This window comes from Leuresthes tenuis, unplaced genomic scaffold (genome assembly GCF_036924035.1).
Source record: "Leuresthes tenuis unplaced genomic scaffold, fLeuTen1.0.hap1 SCAF_16, whole genome shotgun sequence".
Classification (NCBI taxonomy): Eukaryota; Metazoa; Chordata; class Actinopteri; order Atheriniformes; family Atherinopsidae; genus Leuresthes; species Leuresthes tenuis.
Genome location: NW_027325370.1, coordinates 2,950,238 through 2,967,305, shown reverse-complemented (window position 1 = coordinate 2,967,305; position 17,068 = coordinate 2,950,238). Strand labels below are relative to the sequence as shown.

Here is a 17,068-nt window from a genome sequence, read left to right as displayed (position 1 = left end):
TTCCTGCTTTGTTTGCAAAAGACTCTCTTGTTGAAAACAACCGAGAAGACAGCGTAGGGGAACCGAGCCCCACACCAGAGTATGAAGCTGACCGATATTCGTGTGTTTGGTGCTTTGCTGCCAATTTAGTCGACATCTGTTGCTCTTTAATACCCATTTAATGTGGGATATAATGTGCGTTTATGTCTGTGTTGCTGTACATTCCAGAAAAGATTACACCGAACTGGATTGGCAGCTGACATGGCATTGATCTTCATCACTCCAGCACGACCCGGCTAAACACCACCTGTCATAACACAGTAGTTCTCACCAGCTTCAGCATGGAGCTGCAGAAGACCGAAGACGCGGATGACCAAAGTGATCGTGAAAAGTGTGCCTCTTCCTCGATGCCCCCTGGATGGATTAGAGAGGTGAGGCAGCGAAAAGCAGGGAAGACAGCAGGAAAATTGGATGTCTACATGATAAGGTGAGTCAGTGTTTTCTTAATAATTATTTGTCCAGATTACTGCATGAAGTGCATCACAGATGTCAATGTCTGATGGATTTTTCTCTGTTTAAGCCCCGGGGGGAAGAAGTTCCGGTCAAGAGCCTCCCTGCATGCTTTCCTCTTACAAAGTGGAGAAGGGAAGTTGGATATAGGCCTGTTTGATTTCACCACGTCCAAATATGAGTTCACTACCTCACAAACGCCTTCTTTAAGAGAAAAGCAGAGCAGACTAAAGAAAAAGCAGGCAAACGGAGAGCAGGAGCAAATGGATGAAAAGCTGAATCCTCCCTCAAATAAATCTCAAAGAGCCTCTTCCTCCCACAGAAGTCCCACTAAAGACAGGGAAGCAGAGGCTGCAGACGATGGTCACTCTACTGATAGTGCTGTTGCACATGTGCCAGAGGTTTGTGAGGAAGAAACAAACGAGGGCTGCTCAGAGACTGCACCCTCAGCCTCAGAGAAGGACGTGGAAGAGCAGAAGAGCCCTCAGAGGGTGGGGCTGCTGAGAGAGAAGCTGCTCAGGTTGGCTCCTTCCAATAAGCCTCAAAACACCTTCTTTTTTCACAAGACTGAGCAGCCTTCTGAACCAAATCTGAATGCTGAGACCGAGAATGAAGACGAGGCTGTGCCAGACACAGACGGCACACGGGTCCACAGCAGGGTCGGCAGGGCATCTACTTCTGAAGTGGAGGCTGATGCTGACAGCCACAGAGATGAGAAGCAGGAGGTGTCGTTACCCAACATCCCGAATGGCAGCTGCACACCTGGAAGAGAGTCCCAGAATAGTAAGTGTGCTCTGCACAGTTTGGCAGCTCAGGAAAGGTTTTCAGTTCAAGTCTTCATTTTATTTTGATCTGAGTGTGTCCTATAATCCCAACAGTTTCAGGTTTTAGACAGATTTTATATACATTAACGTTTCTAATAAATCAAATAGATTAACTTATACATGCGTGCACACGGGTAAATCTGATATTGTCATCTCTCCTTTACTGATTTCCAAAGTTTCAGTGCCATTTGGTCGAGGTGGATGGCCACCCTTCCTGGTTCTGGTTCTGCCAGAGGTTTCTTCCTGAGTCTGGTTCTGCCAGAGGTTTCTTCCTGGTTCTTCCAGAGGTTTCTTCCTGGTTCTGGTTCTGCCAGAGGTTTCTTCCTGGTTCTGCCAGAGGTTTCTTCCTGGTTCTGGTTCTACCAGAGGTTTCTTCCTGGGTCTGGTTCTGCCAGAGGTTTCTTCCTGGTTCTGGTTCTGCCAGAGGTTTCTTCCTGGTTCTGGTTCTGCCAGAGGTTTCTTCCTGTTAAAGGGAGTCGTTCCTTTCCACAGTCCCTCAGGCTCAGGACGGGAGATTGGAGTGAAGACAAGTTCCGGTCCAATCTGTTGGTTTCCTTAGCTAGGATATTATTTTTTGAATTGGCTCCATATGAATTAATTGGATTATTTTTTAATTAATTAACTGGATTTTATTGGATTATGATTACAATGAATTGAATTCCAATTGGCTTGAATTGGACTTTATTACTTAAGTGCCTTGAGATGACAATTTTTGTAATCTGGTGCTATATAAATAAAGTTGAATTGAATTGAATTGAATTTGTGGATCTGCCCTGATTATGGAAATAACTACCGAGCCAGATGTCATTAAACTAACCATTTCCTGGTTCAGTTTTGCTCTGACTGACCTTCCAGTTTGTAAGATGTTTTGTTCTCTTCCAGAGTCCAAGAGCCTGGAAGACAAACGAAAGACCAGCCCTTATTTCCACGGGAAAACGCACAGAGATGGTAAAGTTTGAGATTCGAGAAGCGTGTGGAGGCATGGCTGCACATCAGCATTTATGAGATGACATGTGTGGGGTTTTAGTGACATGAAGGGTATCTGTGCTCAGGACTCAGCCCCCCCAGGAGGAAAGCCTTCAAGAAATGGACGCCCCCTCGGTCTCCCTTCAACCTCGTGCAGGAGACCCTTTTCCATGACCCCTGGAAGCTCCTCGTGGCTGCAGTTTTTCTGAATAAGACGAGTGGTGGGACCCAGCACACATCAACGAGCTCTGACATCTGAACGCTTTCAGCTAGCTTTCTTTTGCCATTACAGGGAAGATGGCCGTTCCAGTGCTGTGGCAGTTCTTTGAGCGTTACCCATCTGCAGAGGTGACCCGCGAGGCCTCCTGGAAGCCCATGTCTGACCTTATGAAGCCACTGGGACTCTACGAGCTTCGAGCCAAAACGCTCATCCGCTTCTCAGGTAGACTCCTCACTTCTGCGTGTTATCAAGGCTTTTAATGTCTGTGGCTTCAGAGAAAAGCTCATCTTCCTTTTTCTCCTTTTCAGATGAATATCTAAGCAAACAGTGGCGTTACCCGATGGAGTTACATGGCATTGGCAAGTATGGCAACGACTCCTACAGGATCTTCTGTGCTGGAGAGTGGAGACAGGTGAATGCAACCTCCACTCTTTTACCGTTTTTAAGTGTTAGTGGCATCCAAATCTGACATTTCATCGGTGTCTTTATGCCCAAGGTGACGCCCGAAGACCACATGTTAAACAAATATCACAGCTGGCTGTGGGAAAACCACGAGGCTCTGGGCATCTGAAGTAGGAGAAACTACAATGAAGAAAATCTACAAAAACTTTGGAGTCATCTGATGACTGCATGTTGGCAGAAAGTTCCCAGTTTTAACCCTGAATTACTTTCAGATTATGCTGTAATAATCCAAAGGTTAAAAAGTTTTACTTCATGTTGAATAAAAAGCTGAAATGCTTGTTTTTTTCCTGTAAACATCCCATGTGTGTCTGATCCTTCCATCTTATACTCCATCTTTTTAAGGCAGTTATGCCTCCAGCACAGCTTTCTTTTTGTGTTAAATTCCATCTTATTCTCCTTCTTTTTGGAGGCAGTTATTTCTCCAGCACAGCTTTCTTTTTGTGGGGGGGTAACCTGGTTCCCAAGGCAACTGTTGCCACCGCAGAGCACTGAATGAATGCACTGGCATGCAGGGCTTTAATCTATAACCAGTGCTTCTCCGGTCATTTGGCATAATTCCATTTTGATTTGATTTATTTATATATTTGAGTACATTTTTAACGCTTTGGAGAGTCTCAACACAGACAAAGACTGGATTTGGGATTTCAAACGCAGCAGAGGGAACAACAAGATGAGACTACGTAAGAAAGGAGATGTTTGTGCGTGTACTATTTTCTGTGCACGTGCTGTAACTGTGTCCGTGCTTTTCTTATCGCAGCAGCCATCTCTTTAGCTTCCACGCCTGTCTGCATCCCTCCTAACGCGACTCCTGTCCGGGAGAGTCCCTCCCAGGTGGTCCCTCCCATGATTTTCCCCATCATTTCAGACTCGGCCCGTCTGTGGACGAGCACCCAGGTGAGCAGCGTTTTCCTCACTGTCGGCCTCCGTGTCATGGGAATGTGAAAAGATGTAATGCACAAATCTGCTTCTTAAAGAGGATCCCAAGGCTCAACCCTTTGCACCCCCCTTTGGTTCCTAAACGCACCGTCAGCCTGGAGACACCAGCTGTTCACCATCACAACCACCAGAGGGCGCTGATCATGCAGACAAGAGAGCATTTCAGGTGGAAGCTGTCAGCAGTCTCTGTGGATGACCTTTGGAGAGGGTTGCTTTAGCTTTAAGTGCCATTTCTGCCTTTGCTTTTAAGAGCTCAGATCAAAGTGACTGACTCCAAGTTGATGTGTCAGGTGTCATCAGGTGTGGCGAAAACCCTTTTATGGAACCACTGGTGAGAGGGAAGAGCACAGGTAAAACACACAGATTTTAAGCTGTGCCACCTGCTGTGATGAGTCTTTTTATACCACAGATTAGTCGCTGCTCCGTTTCTTTTTCTTTAATCCCTGCAGGAAGGAGCTGAGAGTGCAGTTAAAGAGGCAGATGGAGGAAAAGTGTTCGGCGCTCAAGCTGCAGCTGGCTGGTAAAGCGAAGGAGGCAGAGGACCTCAGAGAAGTGGTTTGTCTTGCCCTGTCCGGTGAAAGAGAGCAGAGGCTCCAGCACAGCAAAGCGATGACGGCGTTCAGAGACGAGAACAAGCGGGTACAATCCCACACAAAGATTACCGAGTGTCTGGAATAAAGCTTCCTGATGCACGCTCTCAGGTTACAACAAAACGGGCGGGTCTGAGGTTTCTGCCTCTTATCTCTGCTGCATGTGCTTTCTGTGCACAGCTAATGGAGCAGAGCTGGAGGGACAGAGCTCTCACACGTTCCCAGGAGGCCATGAAGGAGAGGGAGCTGCTTCGCCTCAACCCCATCAACTGGAGCGGGACCCTCACATAGCTGGAAACTTTTAACCTCATCGTTCGTCTCACATGAAAACGAGACGCAACATTCAGTAAAATCCAGCTGTATTTACACCTTTAACATATATTTTGCAGGGTTGCAGATTTCATAAAGAAGTTTTAAGTGTTGATTTCTGACCTTTTCCAACCAGAAGAATCAGATTTCCTGCTTTGTAACTTTGGCTCAACGTTTGAGATCTTTCCCCAGAATTTGCCACTCAAAACACAAATGTTTTCTTGGGTTTTACGGTGTACCTTTTAGGCGTTTTTCCACCTCTTTTCCTGTGTTTATGTGAACTAAATGTACAGCCACTGTTTGTTTAAAGGCTGCAGAATAAAGCTAAAACTGTATTTTTGGTTCCTCACTGATGAGATAGATGCATTGACCTGCTGCACTGGATGTGAGAAACTCTCCTAATGACAGAAACTGGACTTTTACTGAATATATAGGTTAAGAATGCTCTCTGAACGACCTTTTCTTCCACAAGCCGAGCCGTTTCCCCTGCTCCCATCTGTGTAAAAATCAGCTGGAGCTCATTGAAATGACAGAACAGAACAACAGGAGTGTTTTTTCTTTAGTTTTTAATTGTAAAGCAAGCCTCTGACATGGGTCACGAGCCTGTGGATGATGTACCACACGGGGAAATGAAAGGTGGACGGACACAGGTGGTATTTCAGAGGCTCACTAACATGATACTAACTTTCCTGGAAGAATTACAGTCCAACGCTTGCATTGACACATAAAAACAAGGGAGATCAACATAAATAGCACACTTAAAAGATAAATATTGCTTTAAAAAAAGCAAAGGCAACAGAAGACAGATTGCATCATCCAGACGGGAGCTGGTATTAATCTTAGCATGTTCCCCCACACGCTCCTTTCAGCATGAATAACTGTGGTTTAAAGATAAATCCTCCATGCCAACTAATTAAAATAGTGCAATATCTTCAATTTTACATATCAAGATCATGCATAATTACTAACAAGAAACATTCGTGTAGAAGGAGGTAAAAAAAGTCATTCTGTGAAAATAAATAATCATGGAAACATCCCAGAGTTGTACGATTGATCTGTCGAGGAGTGGATTTGGGTTTTTTTCTTTGTTTTCTGCATTTAACTGAAGTGTTGCAGTGATCTGAAATGAATGCGTCATTCCAGCCATGGAAAAATCTGCTGCACAGCACTGAGAAGGTGGAAAAACGTGGAAGGAGGTGGTGACTGGAGGTTTTCACTGTGCAGAAGAAAACATCTAAAGTTAAGGAACACAGAGGTCAGACGACACATCCAAATGCATAATAAATGCTGACAATCAGTTGTTGGATCAGAGTCACCCTCCTTCCCAACAGAGTGGAGGTAGGGCTTCCAGTTCAGCTCCTTTGTATCAGTGCAGCGTTCCTCCAACAGATTCATGTTTCAGAGCCTTCGGGTCCCAACCGGTTCCTGCATTATCCTGTTCATAGACAAAAAGAATGAAACCAAGCCCTTTAGGTAACTCCTCAATCATAAGTAATCCCTGAAAGGCTAGCGTTGTGAGGACAGTTTTGTTGTCACCACAAACTGGCTGGTACTCAAAGTTCCTTTCATGTCCAACAGTGAGTCCCAACAAGCTAGTGTCCCTTTAGAAATCCATCCAGCATGTAGTCTCCTTTCTCTGTCAGCCAGTATCCAGCCATAGCAGCGACTCCTCCAATGAAAATGGCCGTGAAGACCATGTCGCCCTTAGCAGCGAGCGTCGCCAGGGCGCAGATGACCACGCCGAAGAACATCTGCTGCAGAACCAGGACTTCATCGTCAGTCATGTCATCAAAGAGACCCTTCTCAGGACCAGCTGAGGGGGAGGAAAAAACGTTGATGCTAAATCCATGATTTTTCCAACCATAAAATCCTTTGATTTTCTCATAAATCGACTAATATATGAATTAATTCTGGTTGTGCTTTCTGACCTGGAACTGATTTTATGAGGTACACGGCGCTAAAAAAGCTGTCAGAATGTTTTAGCTCAACCTTGGTTAGCTGCAAAAGCTGCACTGCTTGATGGTTTGAGCATTACAGGCCACCGTAGTCACGAGCCTCGCGGAGTAATACGATCTGTGCTCCAACATTAAGGTGCATTTATTCATTATTTTCTATACCTGCTGCCCTGAAAATGGCTCCAAACTCAACGCTATCAGTCAGTACAGCAAGTGAGTCGAATAAAGTTTGATTTATCTGAGTTTTGTTTCATTTAATGCGCCTCATAGCCCGCTTTACGTATGAAAATAGACCCGTTAGCGCCTTATAGCTCAAAGAATACGGCACTTGATATGAATAAGCCTTGTAGCCTTGAAATAGGGTATATGGAACTGATTGGATTTGTGTGTCCTGACATCACCAACGGTTCGGGACCAGTAAGTGACGCTTGGTTTAAAACAGCACTTACAAACAGGATGTGGACACAAAACAAAGCCGCATCAGCACTGCCTTTAAAGGGCTTCAGATGAGCCCTTTTCATGTAATACGAGCAGGAGAGAAGCAACACTTTGTGTTAAACGCCGTTTTACTGATAGACGAGCATCGTAGCTCACGTCTCTTTGCCCTGCTACCTACCAGGAGGCTTGTTCTCAACACAGATGCTGTCTCTTCTGATGAAGCCTTCAGCACAGTCGCAGTGGAAGGAGCCCTCCTCATTGATGCAGGCCTCATTGAGTCCTGGGCAAGCTATTGCCCGTTCACTGCATTCATCTACATCTGCACGAGGAGGCAGAGAAAATCATTCAAAGGCCAGAAGAAGAAGGATCAAACTACATCGAAGCAGTATTAACTCACCAAGACACTTGGCACCCTTCAGTCTGTAGCCTCGTGCACATTTCTTACAGCGGGCAGGACCACTGCCCATGCAGCCCACACATGCCTGGTCACAGCCTGGATAAAAAGAAGCAAAAGTCAACAGAATAAGCACAAATCATGTGCTCCACACTGTGGAAAATGGTCTGTCTGCTGTAAACTGCGGTGAATAAAGCTTACAATAACCACACGGGGTCTACGTTTCGTGTCAGATACATAAAAATATGCTGAATGTTGCGTTTTTTTGGACTGAATTCAAATAAAAAGTCCTTCCTGGATTCTACGAGATCAAACCAAAAATGCATACAAGAAGAGAGCCACAGTAATCTTATAATGTCACAGCTACATAGAAGCAGTTTTAAGTGAGTTCTGATGAGATCTAACAGCAGAGATCATGTTTCTCCAGCTTTAGCTTCTCTTCATTGGCTCCCTGTTAAATTCAGAATAGAATTTAAGATTCTTCTCCTCACATATAAAGCTCTTAATGACCGAGCTCCATCACATCTTAAACGTCTCATTGTAAGATATTTTCCTAACAGAGCACTTTGCTCTCAGGCTGCAGGTTTCCTTGTGGTTCCCAGAGTTTCTAAAAGTAGAATGGGAGGCAGAGCCTTCAGTTATCAGGCCCCTAAAAGCAGAATGGGAGGCAGAGCCTTCAGTTATCAGGCCCCTAAAAGCAGAATGGGAGGCAGAGCCTTCAGTTATCAGGCCCCTAAAAGCAGAATGGGAGGCAGAGCCTTCAGTTATCAGGCCCCTAAAAGCAGAATGGGAGGCAGAGCCTTCAGTTATCAGGGCCCTAAAAGCAGAATGGGAGGCAGAGCCTTCAGTTATCAGGCCCCTAAAAGCAGAATGGGAGGCAGAGCCTTCAGTTATCAGGCCCCTAAAAGCAGAATGGGAGGCAGAGCCTTCAGTTATCAGGCCCCTAAAAGCAGAATGGGAGGCAGAGCCTTCAGTTATCAGGCCCCTCTCTGTGGAATAAGCTGCCAGAGGTTTCTTCCTGGTTCTGGTTCTGCCAGAGGTTTCTTCCTGGTTCTGGTTCTGCCAGAGGTTTCTTCCTGGTTCTGGTTCTGCCAGAGGTTTCTTCCTGAGTCTGGTTCTGCCAGAGGTTTCTTCCTGGTTCTGGTTCTGCCAGAGGTTTCTTCCTGGTCCTGGTTCTGCCAGAGGTTTCTTCCTGGTTCTGGTTCTGCCAGAGGTTTCTTCCTGTTAAAGGGAGTCGTTCCTTTCCACAGTCCCTCAGGCTCAGGACGGGAGATTGGACTGAAGACAAGTTTCGGTCCAATCTGTTGGTTTCCTTAGCTAGGATATTATTTATGAATTGGCTCCATATGAATTAATTGGATTATGATTACAATGAATTGAATTCCAATTGGCTTGAATTGGACTAAAGTACTTAAGTGCCTTTAATTGTTGTAATCTGGCGCTATATAAATAAAATTGAATTGAATTGAATTGAATTGAATTGAATTGTTAGCGTCAGCTGCATCAAACCATCAAAAAGCAGCAGAACAGCACATGAAAAACAGGAAGTGCACCAGGGAGCATACCTCTGCACTCATACGATCCATCCGTGTTGTGACAGTAGGTGTTGGACGCACAGCGAGCCAATTCTGTGCCGCACTCATCGATGTCTGCAAGACACACAATGGAGGTCAACATCCATCCATCCGCTGCCTGGCACAGAATCAGAGAGATGCGACCGAATCAGCTCTGAAGCCACACTCACCTACGCACTTGTTGTCATGAAGGATCCAGCCGGGTTTGCAGCTGAGGCATTTATAGTCCTGTGGCCCTGAGCATTTCTTACAGGAGTGGTAACAGGCTGCAGTGGATGAGAGCCAGAAGCACAGGGACCGGGTCAGTTTTAGATGAGCAAACGGTAAAAAAACCCACAGAAAGCGTGAGGCACCTGCACATGCTGCGATGCTGTCGTTGGAGCTCTTCTCTCTGAAGTAACCATCCGCACAGCTCTGGCACAGATGGCCCGAGTATCCCGGATCACAGACGCACTCTCCACCTCCGAGGCGGGTGCCCTCCCCCTCGCACCGGCCCAGACCTCCACACACACCTCCAGGTCCAGATGGACACTCTGCATTGGCCAAACATGCAGGTCTGTCAGCCAGAGCTTTGAAATAAAGTGCTTTACATATGAACACACTCACACCTTTGCAGTCAGGTCCAAAGCGTCCGGGAGGACAGCAGAGTCTCAGCTGCTCTATGCACAGCCATTCAAACAGGTCTGGTGCCTCCTGCTGCCTGGAAAACAAGCACAGCAGACCAGTCATGGAGGACCAGGATCACACCGCTGCAGCCAACGGCTTCCTTATCTCAGTTTAAGGATTACTTACAAGTTAAGAAGAATTTATCCAAATATCAGTTGATTTTCTAAGTCCATCTTTTACTAAATGTCATGCTTTTACCTGTGGAACCACCACGTCTCCACTTGGTCCTCTATCTGCTCCAGCAGCCCGTTGCATTCAAAGTCTGTTTTCTCACAAGCGGCCTCAACTATTTCCAGAAGCCGAGTCTCACTGAAACAAGAACAAGAAAAGTAAGACTGTAGCCAAGTAACAGAACACACCATGACTCTGTTGGCCACCATCCTCTTTGTTTAAAATAACGCCATCATTCACTGGAATAAATATGCTGATTTATCCTCCCTTCAGTGCCCCACGAGGACCGGTTCCCTCAACTTTTCTGCCCGCCTCCTTAAAGGGGAACTCCGGTATTTTTAAACCTTATTTCTGGCATGAAATACGTTCATCTGCTCACCGAGAACAGTTTGGTGAAAGTCGGCGTCCTTCGGAAGATATTTAGATAACTGGAGATCCATATAACGGAGTGAACGGGGCTTAGAGGATGCAGCCTCTAAATAAGGCATTATCTGTCTTTATTTCACCAATACTTTAAGAAGAATGAATGAATGAACGTGTGCTATAGCTCTGTTAGCTCATAGCTCTGTTATGTGGCTACTTGCAGCTATAGGAGAGCTAACGGAGGGATTTCTACACAGGCACTCTACTGGGACCACTTCATCCACACGCCCCCCTGCAGCACAGTTTATTCACTCCGTGCTCTGTGACAGTCGGCTAACTTCACACAGAGTTTGCTGCTGATAGTTTTGTGCAACATGGCAGGATATTTATCAGATTTTGACAACGACTTTGAGTACTGATGGACGTTCTTACCGGAGTGAATGAGCTGTGCTGCCAGGTTGGGAGGCGCTTGTCTTTGTTGTATTTTGGTTCAGTTAGAGTGTGGTTAATGAGGTGTCAGTTAGCCACTCCAGGCGTTACGTCAGAGTCCTTTATGCTTTGATTATTTATTGATTTGAGTAGCACCTTCTGCCCCAAGCTCCTCCTTTTATGTCCCAGATTGAGTTCTTTTTCCAGAATAAACCTCCTACTACTCCACTTTAATCTTTCATGTTCCTTCCTGCTGTCCCAATATATCATTTGGGCCCCAAATAATCATGTTATTCATGTTTGGTGCAACTTTAAAGCACACCAAGTCCTACCTGCGAGCATACTTGGCCAGCTTCTCCTCTTCCCATGCAGTGTTGCCTCCTCCAAAGTTCTTGTTGGCTGTTCTCTCCAAGCCCTGCAGAAGAGGGGATTTTAGAGGCCATATGTATAAAAAGAAAAGGAAAAATAAAGGTGATGCTTGACCAAGTTAACTGCGTTACCTTAATGAAGTTCTCAGTGAGTTTTTGGCAGGTCTGGCATGGCGCCGTCTGAACTTTCATCACAGAAAGCTCTGAGAGAAGAACCAGAGCAGGCAGGGATGGCCAGGCCCACCACATGGTCCTTAGGACCGGATACAAACACATTTAGAGGTGCAAAGTAACTAAATGCATTCATTTGATCCCTTCATGCTTCTACTGTTTTTAAATTTTAGTTTTTCCTTGGTTATTTCCTATTTCTGATACCTTACACGTGCATCCCATAAGAAAATATTGCACTTTCTACCAGATACTTTCATTAGACCAATTACAACTGATTACTTTTAAGAAGAAAATGTAAACAACGTGCTTTAGATGTCTGACAAAAAGCCGCGTTTGGTCTGGGTCACAAATCAGATGTAGCCTATGTGATGGGAAATGATAATAAGTCATATTCTTATTAGTTTTCTCTTCCTCTCATCAATCATCTCACGGCCCCAAAGACCCGATACATTTCCGGTTTAAAACTGTAATGTGCTGCTTAGATGCCAGTTGTTTCAGCATCAATCTCCAGATAATATTTACCCTTATTTTAGTATGACTCTAAATGTTAAAGGACCAGTTCTGGGAGTGGTACATAACCCACTTCCTGTCTGCTTCTTTTCAATTAACTGTACCAAATAATACAATTAGAAAATAAAACTACTACCACAGACAATAATAATTAAAATAATGACAATAATCAATGACAAATATTGGGTCGGAGGGGTGCTCGTTCGCTTCTTTGGAATTATTCAGGCAGCACATCCATGCAGGTGTTTTCTCTGATTCCCATCCGAAAGCGACTTTCAGTAAATTCATACCGTGTGTAATGTGTTTAGCTAAAAACAACTCTCAAGTGACGAGTTTCCCCTTTTTTGTTTTTTAATCCATAATCCGCTGGTGTTGTCATAAAAGCGGACACAAAAGCTGCTCCGCCTGGTTGGGGCGGCTTTAGCTCAGAGTTAGCTTAGCTTAGCTTAGCTCAGCTCAGCATCAGCACCACTAACAATTAGCCGGCTAGCAGCTGACTAAGGTCAGCTAGCTGTTAGCTTTAGCCAACGTTGTCCAGAAAGTCTTCTCACCTGTCCGATTCATCTTTCACTGACTTTGGTGTCACTCTCCTCCTAATTATATTTAAGGTTATGCACCAACTAAATGTTCTTTACAACATTCCCTCTGAAATGAGCAAAACGCACCGCTTTTATTGCTCTTACCTTGTTAGGAAGCAACCTCGTCCGCTGCACCACTGATGATTGGAGAGACAACAAGCTCAGTTCGTAGCAGTGGCAACTAGAAAGGATGGCATTTCCGGTGGCACCCTGAGCTGCCATAGCTTTGCAGATGCAGCTGCCACAACAGCTGGAAAAGCCTCAAAGATGCTGCCACAGCCTTGCAGTTTGCGGAGCCTGATTATCCGCAATCAGTTGTCAATATAGTTATTGGCTATTGCATGTTACTCAATAATTACTTTTAAATGATGATGTAGTTATTGTTGTTCTTTAATAAACAGTGTTAGACCTAGAATACAAGGTCACTGCATTTACTGCATAACATAGCGTAATGTATATAAAAATATTTAATAATGTCGCGTCCGGCAGGTGGTTTTCTATGGAGCGTGAACTGTTACTTCCTTGACTAATCACATACCAGTTATAACCAAACACACACAGATACTCACAGAAAATTAAAATGAATAAATTAAAAAGAAGCTGGCCCCTGGCTTTTGATTGTGCTCGGGAGCGAGTCAGAGGCGTCGCGCTCACAGAAAGCAGTTTTATTTTGAAAACCAACCGGATTTTCTTGCGTTTCACAAGTCCAACTTCCGGTCTGCGTCACCCGTGTCAAAACAAGAGCTTAAATCAAATGGAGAAAAAAATTAAAAGAATCCAGAGCAGCATATCGTCTTATTTTACAGGACCACAACAAAAAAAATCTGAAAAAATATAACAGAAGATGAAACGGATGGTGGACAGCAACATCTCCCTGGCTGAGGACAGCTCAGGAAAAAAAAACAATAAAAACATCTTGACAGTACATTGTGGTATTTCATGTTTGAACTGGGTCTAAATTCAGACAGAACACAAATAAAGTGGAACATTTGTATAAAACTGCTTGGCTGTCCTCAGGTCAGCAGCATGAGAGTCAGCTTCCTCCAATTATACTGATGCTGACGAACTGATAGAAACTGGTTTCAGAGAGTGTTCAGGAGTTTCTGGCTGCAGTCGACATGATCCACTGTTACACTAACAGGAACACTGAGGTGCTGAAGAGCTTCCTGGATGATGATGAACAGCAAATGCACAGAAAATGTGGAAATCCAGAGCACTGGTGGAGGTGCATGGCACTGACCCAACACACCAGCTGTGATCCAGCCTGTGGTCACTGGTTGATGCTGTGCAGATGCTGAAGGTCAGGATCACTACTCTATATCGGACTGATTGAAGGCTCTTTTTCTTTTTGGTGGATAAGGAGGTTCCTTACAGACTAAAACACAAACTTACACCTATCTTTGTCTGTTTTCTGTCTGTCTTTATTGGTTCGATCCTTTTGTGTTCCACTGTTGCCGATTCTAGTCTTCTGACTAAATCAAGGTTGTTTTTTTGTTAATCAATAAAACTGGTAAGATTAAATGGTCAAAGAGGGCTGGTGAAGGAAAAGAAAAAAGAAAAAGGTTTTAAAGAATTATTTAAATCAACAGAACAACCAAGAACCCTTTTGTTCAGCATTTAAGAGGCTGGATTACAGATTGGTCAGCTGATGCCACCTCCATCAAACCTGACTTACTGAGCTGACAACCAGCATCACAGCACCGCTCAGTGAGATCTTCACTGTGTTAAAAATGAGCTGCATGAGTTTAACCTGCTCTGAAGTTAAGGCTCTGATGAGCTTTCTGAGGCACAAAGTCACAGATCTTCTCCTATGAGTCCATCTCTGGATCAGCATGTTTGTGATAAAGATGCAGGTTCAACGTGTTTAAAGCCAGTGGGTGCTCAGAAAATTCCTCCAGCCCATAATTTAACATGTAGTTCTGGGATAAAGACACTGTTCATGACCTGTACCATCTGCTCTCTTTGGGTGTGCATTTTTTATTTTTTTTTTTAAAAAGGAGAAAACAAAGGAATAGGAAGTAACACTTTATTCTCAGTTTAACAAACAAATTTAGAAAGTAGTAGAATCCTTCAGCCAAAGCTTCTTCAGAACTGCAGGTCCCGTCAGGTCCATCCCAACTAGAAATTATAAATAAAAACAGTTCACATAAAAGTTAAAAAAAAAACAACGAAAATGATTATTTGTTTATCAAAAGAAATGAAGCTCAAAAGAACGTTTTAAAACTTACATCCAGCAGCAGCAACGTCCTGAGAACCCTCAGAGGTAGGGTCCGATGATCCTAAGGTGGGGTCCGATGATCCTAAGGTGGGGGCCCGATGATCCTAAGGTGGGGGTCCAATGATCCTAAGGTGGGGGTCCAATGATCCTAAGGTGGGGGTCCAATGATCCTAAGGTGGGGGTCCAATGATCCTAAGGTGGAGGTCCGATGATCCTAAGGTGGGGGTCCAATGATGGCCCATTCACAGGCCCTGAATACCCATTTCCGATGGCCCAACCGAGGCTACTAGGCAACAGGTTTTACCCACGGATGGGTTTCAATCACTTGCTCAACAGCAAGTATTGACCTTGGCAAAGAAACTTAGAAAAACTTACACTAGCAGACACACAAGGCTCTGTCCCTCCAGTTCCGATACTTTCCGTGTGCTGTAGTGGGTTTTTAAACGCTCTTGCTTTAGTGAGGACCGCCCAGCGAGAGTTAACCAAGAAATGGTTTCAGAGAGGGGAGTGACCACCCATTCACAGCCCCGACTGATTTCCGATGGTCCAACCGAGGCTACTAGACAACAGGTTTCACCCACGGATGGGTTTCAATCACTTGCTCAACAGCAAGTATTGATTTTAGCAAAGAAGCTTAGAAAAATTTACACTAGCAGACACACAAGGCTCTTTCGTGCAGTTCTGACACTTTCAGTGTGCTGTAGTGAGTTTTTAAAGCCCTTGCTTTAGTGAGGATCGCCCACGAGGAGTTAACCAAGAAGTGGTTTCAGAGAGGGGAGTGACCACCCCTTCACAGCCCCATTACTCTGATTTCTGATGTCCTAACCGAGGCTACTAGACAACAGGTTTTACCCACCGATGGGTTTCAGTCACTTGCTTAAAAGCAAGTATTGATCTTAGTTAAGAAACTTAGAAAAACGTACACTAGCAGACACACAAGACTCTATTCCTGCAGTTCCGATACTTTCAGTGTGCTGTAGTGAGTTTTTAAAAGCCCTTGCTTTAGTGAGGACCGCCAACCGAGAGGTAACCAAGAAATGGTTTCAGAGGTGAGTGACCGCCCCTTTAGAGCCACTGATTACTCTTATTTCCGATGGCCCAACCGAGGCTACTAGACAACAGGTTTTGCCCAAGGATGGGTTTGTCACTTGCTCAAAAGCAAGTATTGATCTTAGCAAAGAAACTTAGAAAAACTTACACTAGCAGACACAAAAGTCTCGATACATGCAGTTCCGATACTTTCAGTGTGCTGTAGTGGGTTTTTAAAAGCCCTTGCTTTAGTGAGAGGGCCTCCCATCAAGAGTTAACCAAGAAGTGGTTCCAGAGGTGAGTGACCGCCCCTTTAGAGCCACTGATTACTCTTATTTCCGATGGCCCAACCGAGGCTACTAGACCACAGGATTTACCCACGGATGGGTTTCAGTCACTTGCTCAACAGCAAGTATTGATCTTAGCAAAGAAACTTAGAAAAACTTACACTAGCAGACACAAAAGTCTCGATACATGCAGTTCCGATACATTCAGTGTGCTGTAGTGGGTTTTTAAAAGCCCTTGCTTTAGTGAGGACCGCCAACCGAGAGGTAACCAAGAAATGGTTTCAGAGAGGGGAGTGACCGCCCCTTCACAGCCCCATTACTCTGATTTCTGATGGCCCAACCGAGGCTACTAGACAACAGGTTTCACCCACGGATGGGTTTCAGTCACTTGCTCAACAGCAAGTATTGATCTTAGCAAAGAAACTTAGAAAAACTTACACTAGCAGACACAAAAGTCTCGATACATGCAGTTCCGATACATTCAGTGTGCTGTAGTGGGTTTTTAAAAGCCCTTGCTTTAGCGAGGACCGCCAACCGAGAGGTAACCAAGAAATGGTTTCAGAGAGGGGAGTGACCGCCCCTTCACAGCCCCATTACTCTGATTTCTGATGGCCCAACCGAGGCTACTAGATAACAGGTTTCACCCACGGATGGGTTTCAGTCACTTGCTCAACAGCAAGTATTGGTCTTAGCAAAGAAACTTAGAAAAACTTACACTAGCAGACAAAAGTCTCGATACATGCAGTTCCGATACTTTCAGTGTGCTGTAGTGAGTTTTTAAAGCTCTTGCTTTAGTGGGAGGACAGCCCACCGAGAGATAACCAAGAAGTGGTTCCAGAGAGGGGAGTGACCGCCCCTTCACAGCCCCATTACTCTGATTTCTGATGGCCCAACCGAGGCTACTAGACAAAAGGTTTCACCCACGGATGGGTTTCAGTCACTTGCTCAACAGCAAGTATTGATCTGAGCAAAGAAACTTAGAAAAACGTACACTAGCAGACAAAAGTCTCGATACATGCAGTTCCGATACTTTCAGTGTGCTGTAGTGAGTTTTTAAAGCTCTTGCTTTAGCGAGGACCGCCCACCGAGAGGTAACCAAGAAATGGTTTCAGAGAGGGGAG

At 44.8% G+C, this 17,068-nt stretch overlaps 3 protein-coding genes across 4 annotated transcripts; 2 read left to right on the top strand and 1 right to left on the bottom strand.

The window, feature by feature from the left end:
- The first annotated feature begins 10 nt into the window (after positions 1–10).
- On the top strand, positions 11–3,248 carry mbd4 (methyl-CpG binding domain protein 4). Of its 2 annotated transcripts, XM_072367363.1 has the most exons (8): positions 11–79; positions 208–466; positions 560–1,272; positions 2,196–2,261; positions 2,366–2,500; positions 2,572–2,721; positions 2,808–2,911; positions 2,996–3,248. In XM_072367363.1, the coding sequence occupies exons 2-8, from the start codon at positions 321–323 to the stop codon at positions 3,068–3,070; spliced, it is 1,389 nt and encodes a 462-aa protein (XP_072223464.1). In that variant the 5' UTR covers positions 11–79; positions 208–320; the 3' UTR covers positions 3,071–3,248. The 2 variants fall into 2 exon arrangements, with proteins under 2 accessions (XP_072223464.1, XP_072223465.1); XM_072367364.1 differs by having other exon boundaries at positions 31–466.
- Positions 3,249–3,537: 289 nt separating this feature from the next.
- Positions 3,538–5,864, top strand: LOC140272045 (uncharacterized). The gene is made up of 6 exons (XM_072367362.1): positions 3,538–3,641; positions 3,719–3,855; positions 3,936–4,063; positions 4,188–4,247; positions 4,347–4,536; positions 4,668–5,864. The coding sequence occupies exons 1-6, from the start codon at positions 3,632–3,634 to the stop codon at positions 4,776–4,778; spliced, it is 636 nt and encodes a 211-aa protein (XP_072223463.1). The 5' UTR covers positions 3,538–3,631; the 3' UTR covers positions 4,779–5,864.
- A 248-nt stretch (positions 5,865–6,112) lies between these two features.
- On the bottom strand, positions 6,113–12,557 carry LOC140272043 (protein disulfide isomerase CRELD1). Its single transcript, XM_072367361.1, has 11 exons — positions 12,519–12,557; positions 11,287–11,407; positions 11,119–11,201; positions 10,022–10,132; positions 9,766–9,857; positions 9,511–9,690; positions 9,328–9,423; positions 9,149–9,232; positions 7,587–7,682; positions 7,368–7,508; positions 6,113–6,609 (listed from the first exon to the last, which is right to left on the bottom strand). The coding sequence occupies exons 2-11, from the start codon at positions 11,401–11,403 to the stop codon at positions 6,389–6,391; spliced, it is 1,221 nt and encodes a 406-aa protein (XP_072223462.1). The 5' UTR covers positions 11,404–11,407; positions 12,519–12,557; the 3' UTR covers positions 6,113–6,388.
- Positions 12,558–17,068: the final 4,511 nt, after the last annotated feature.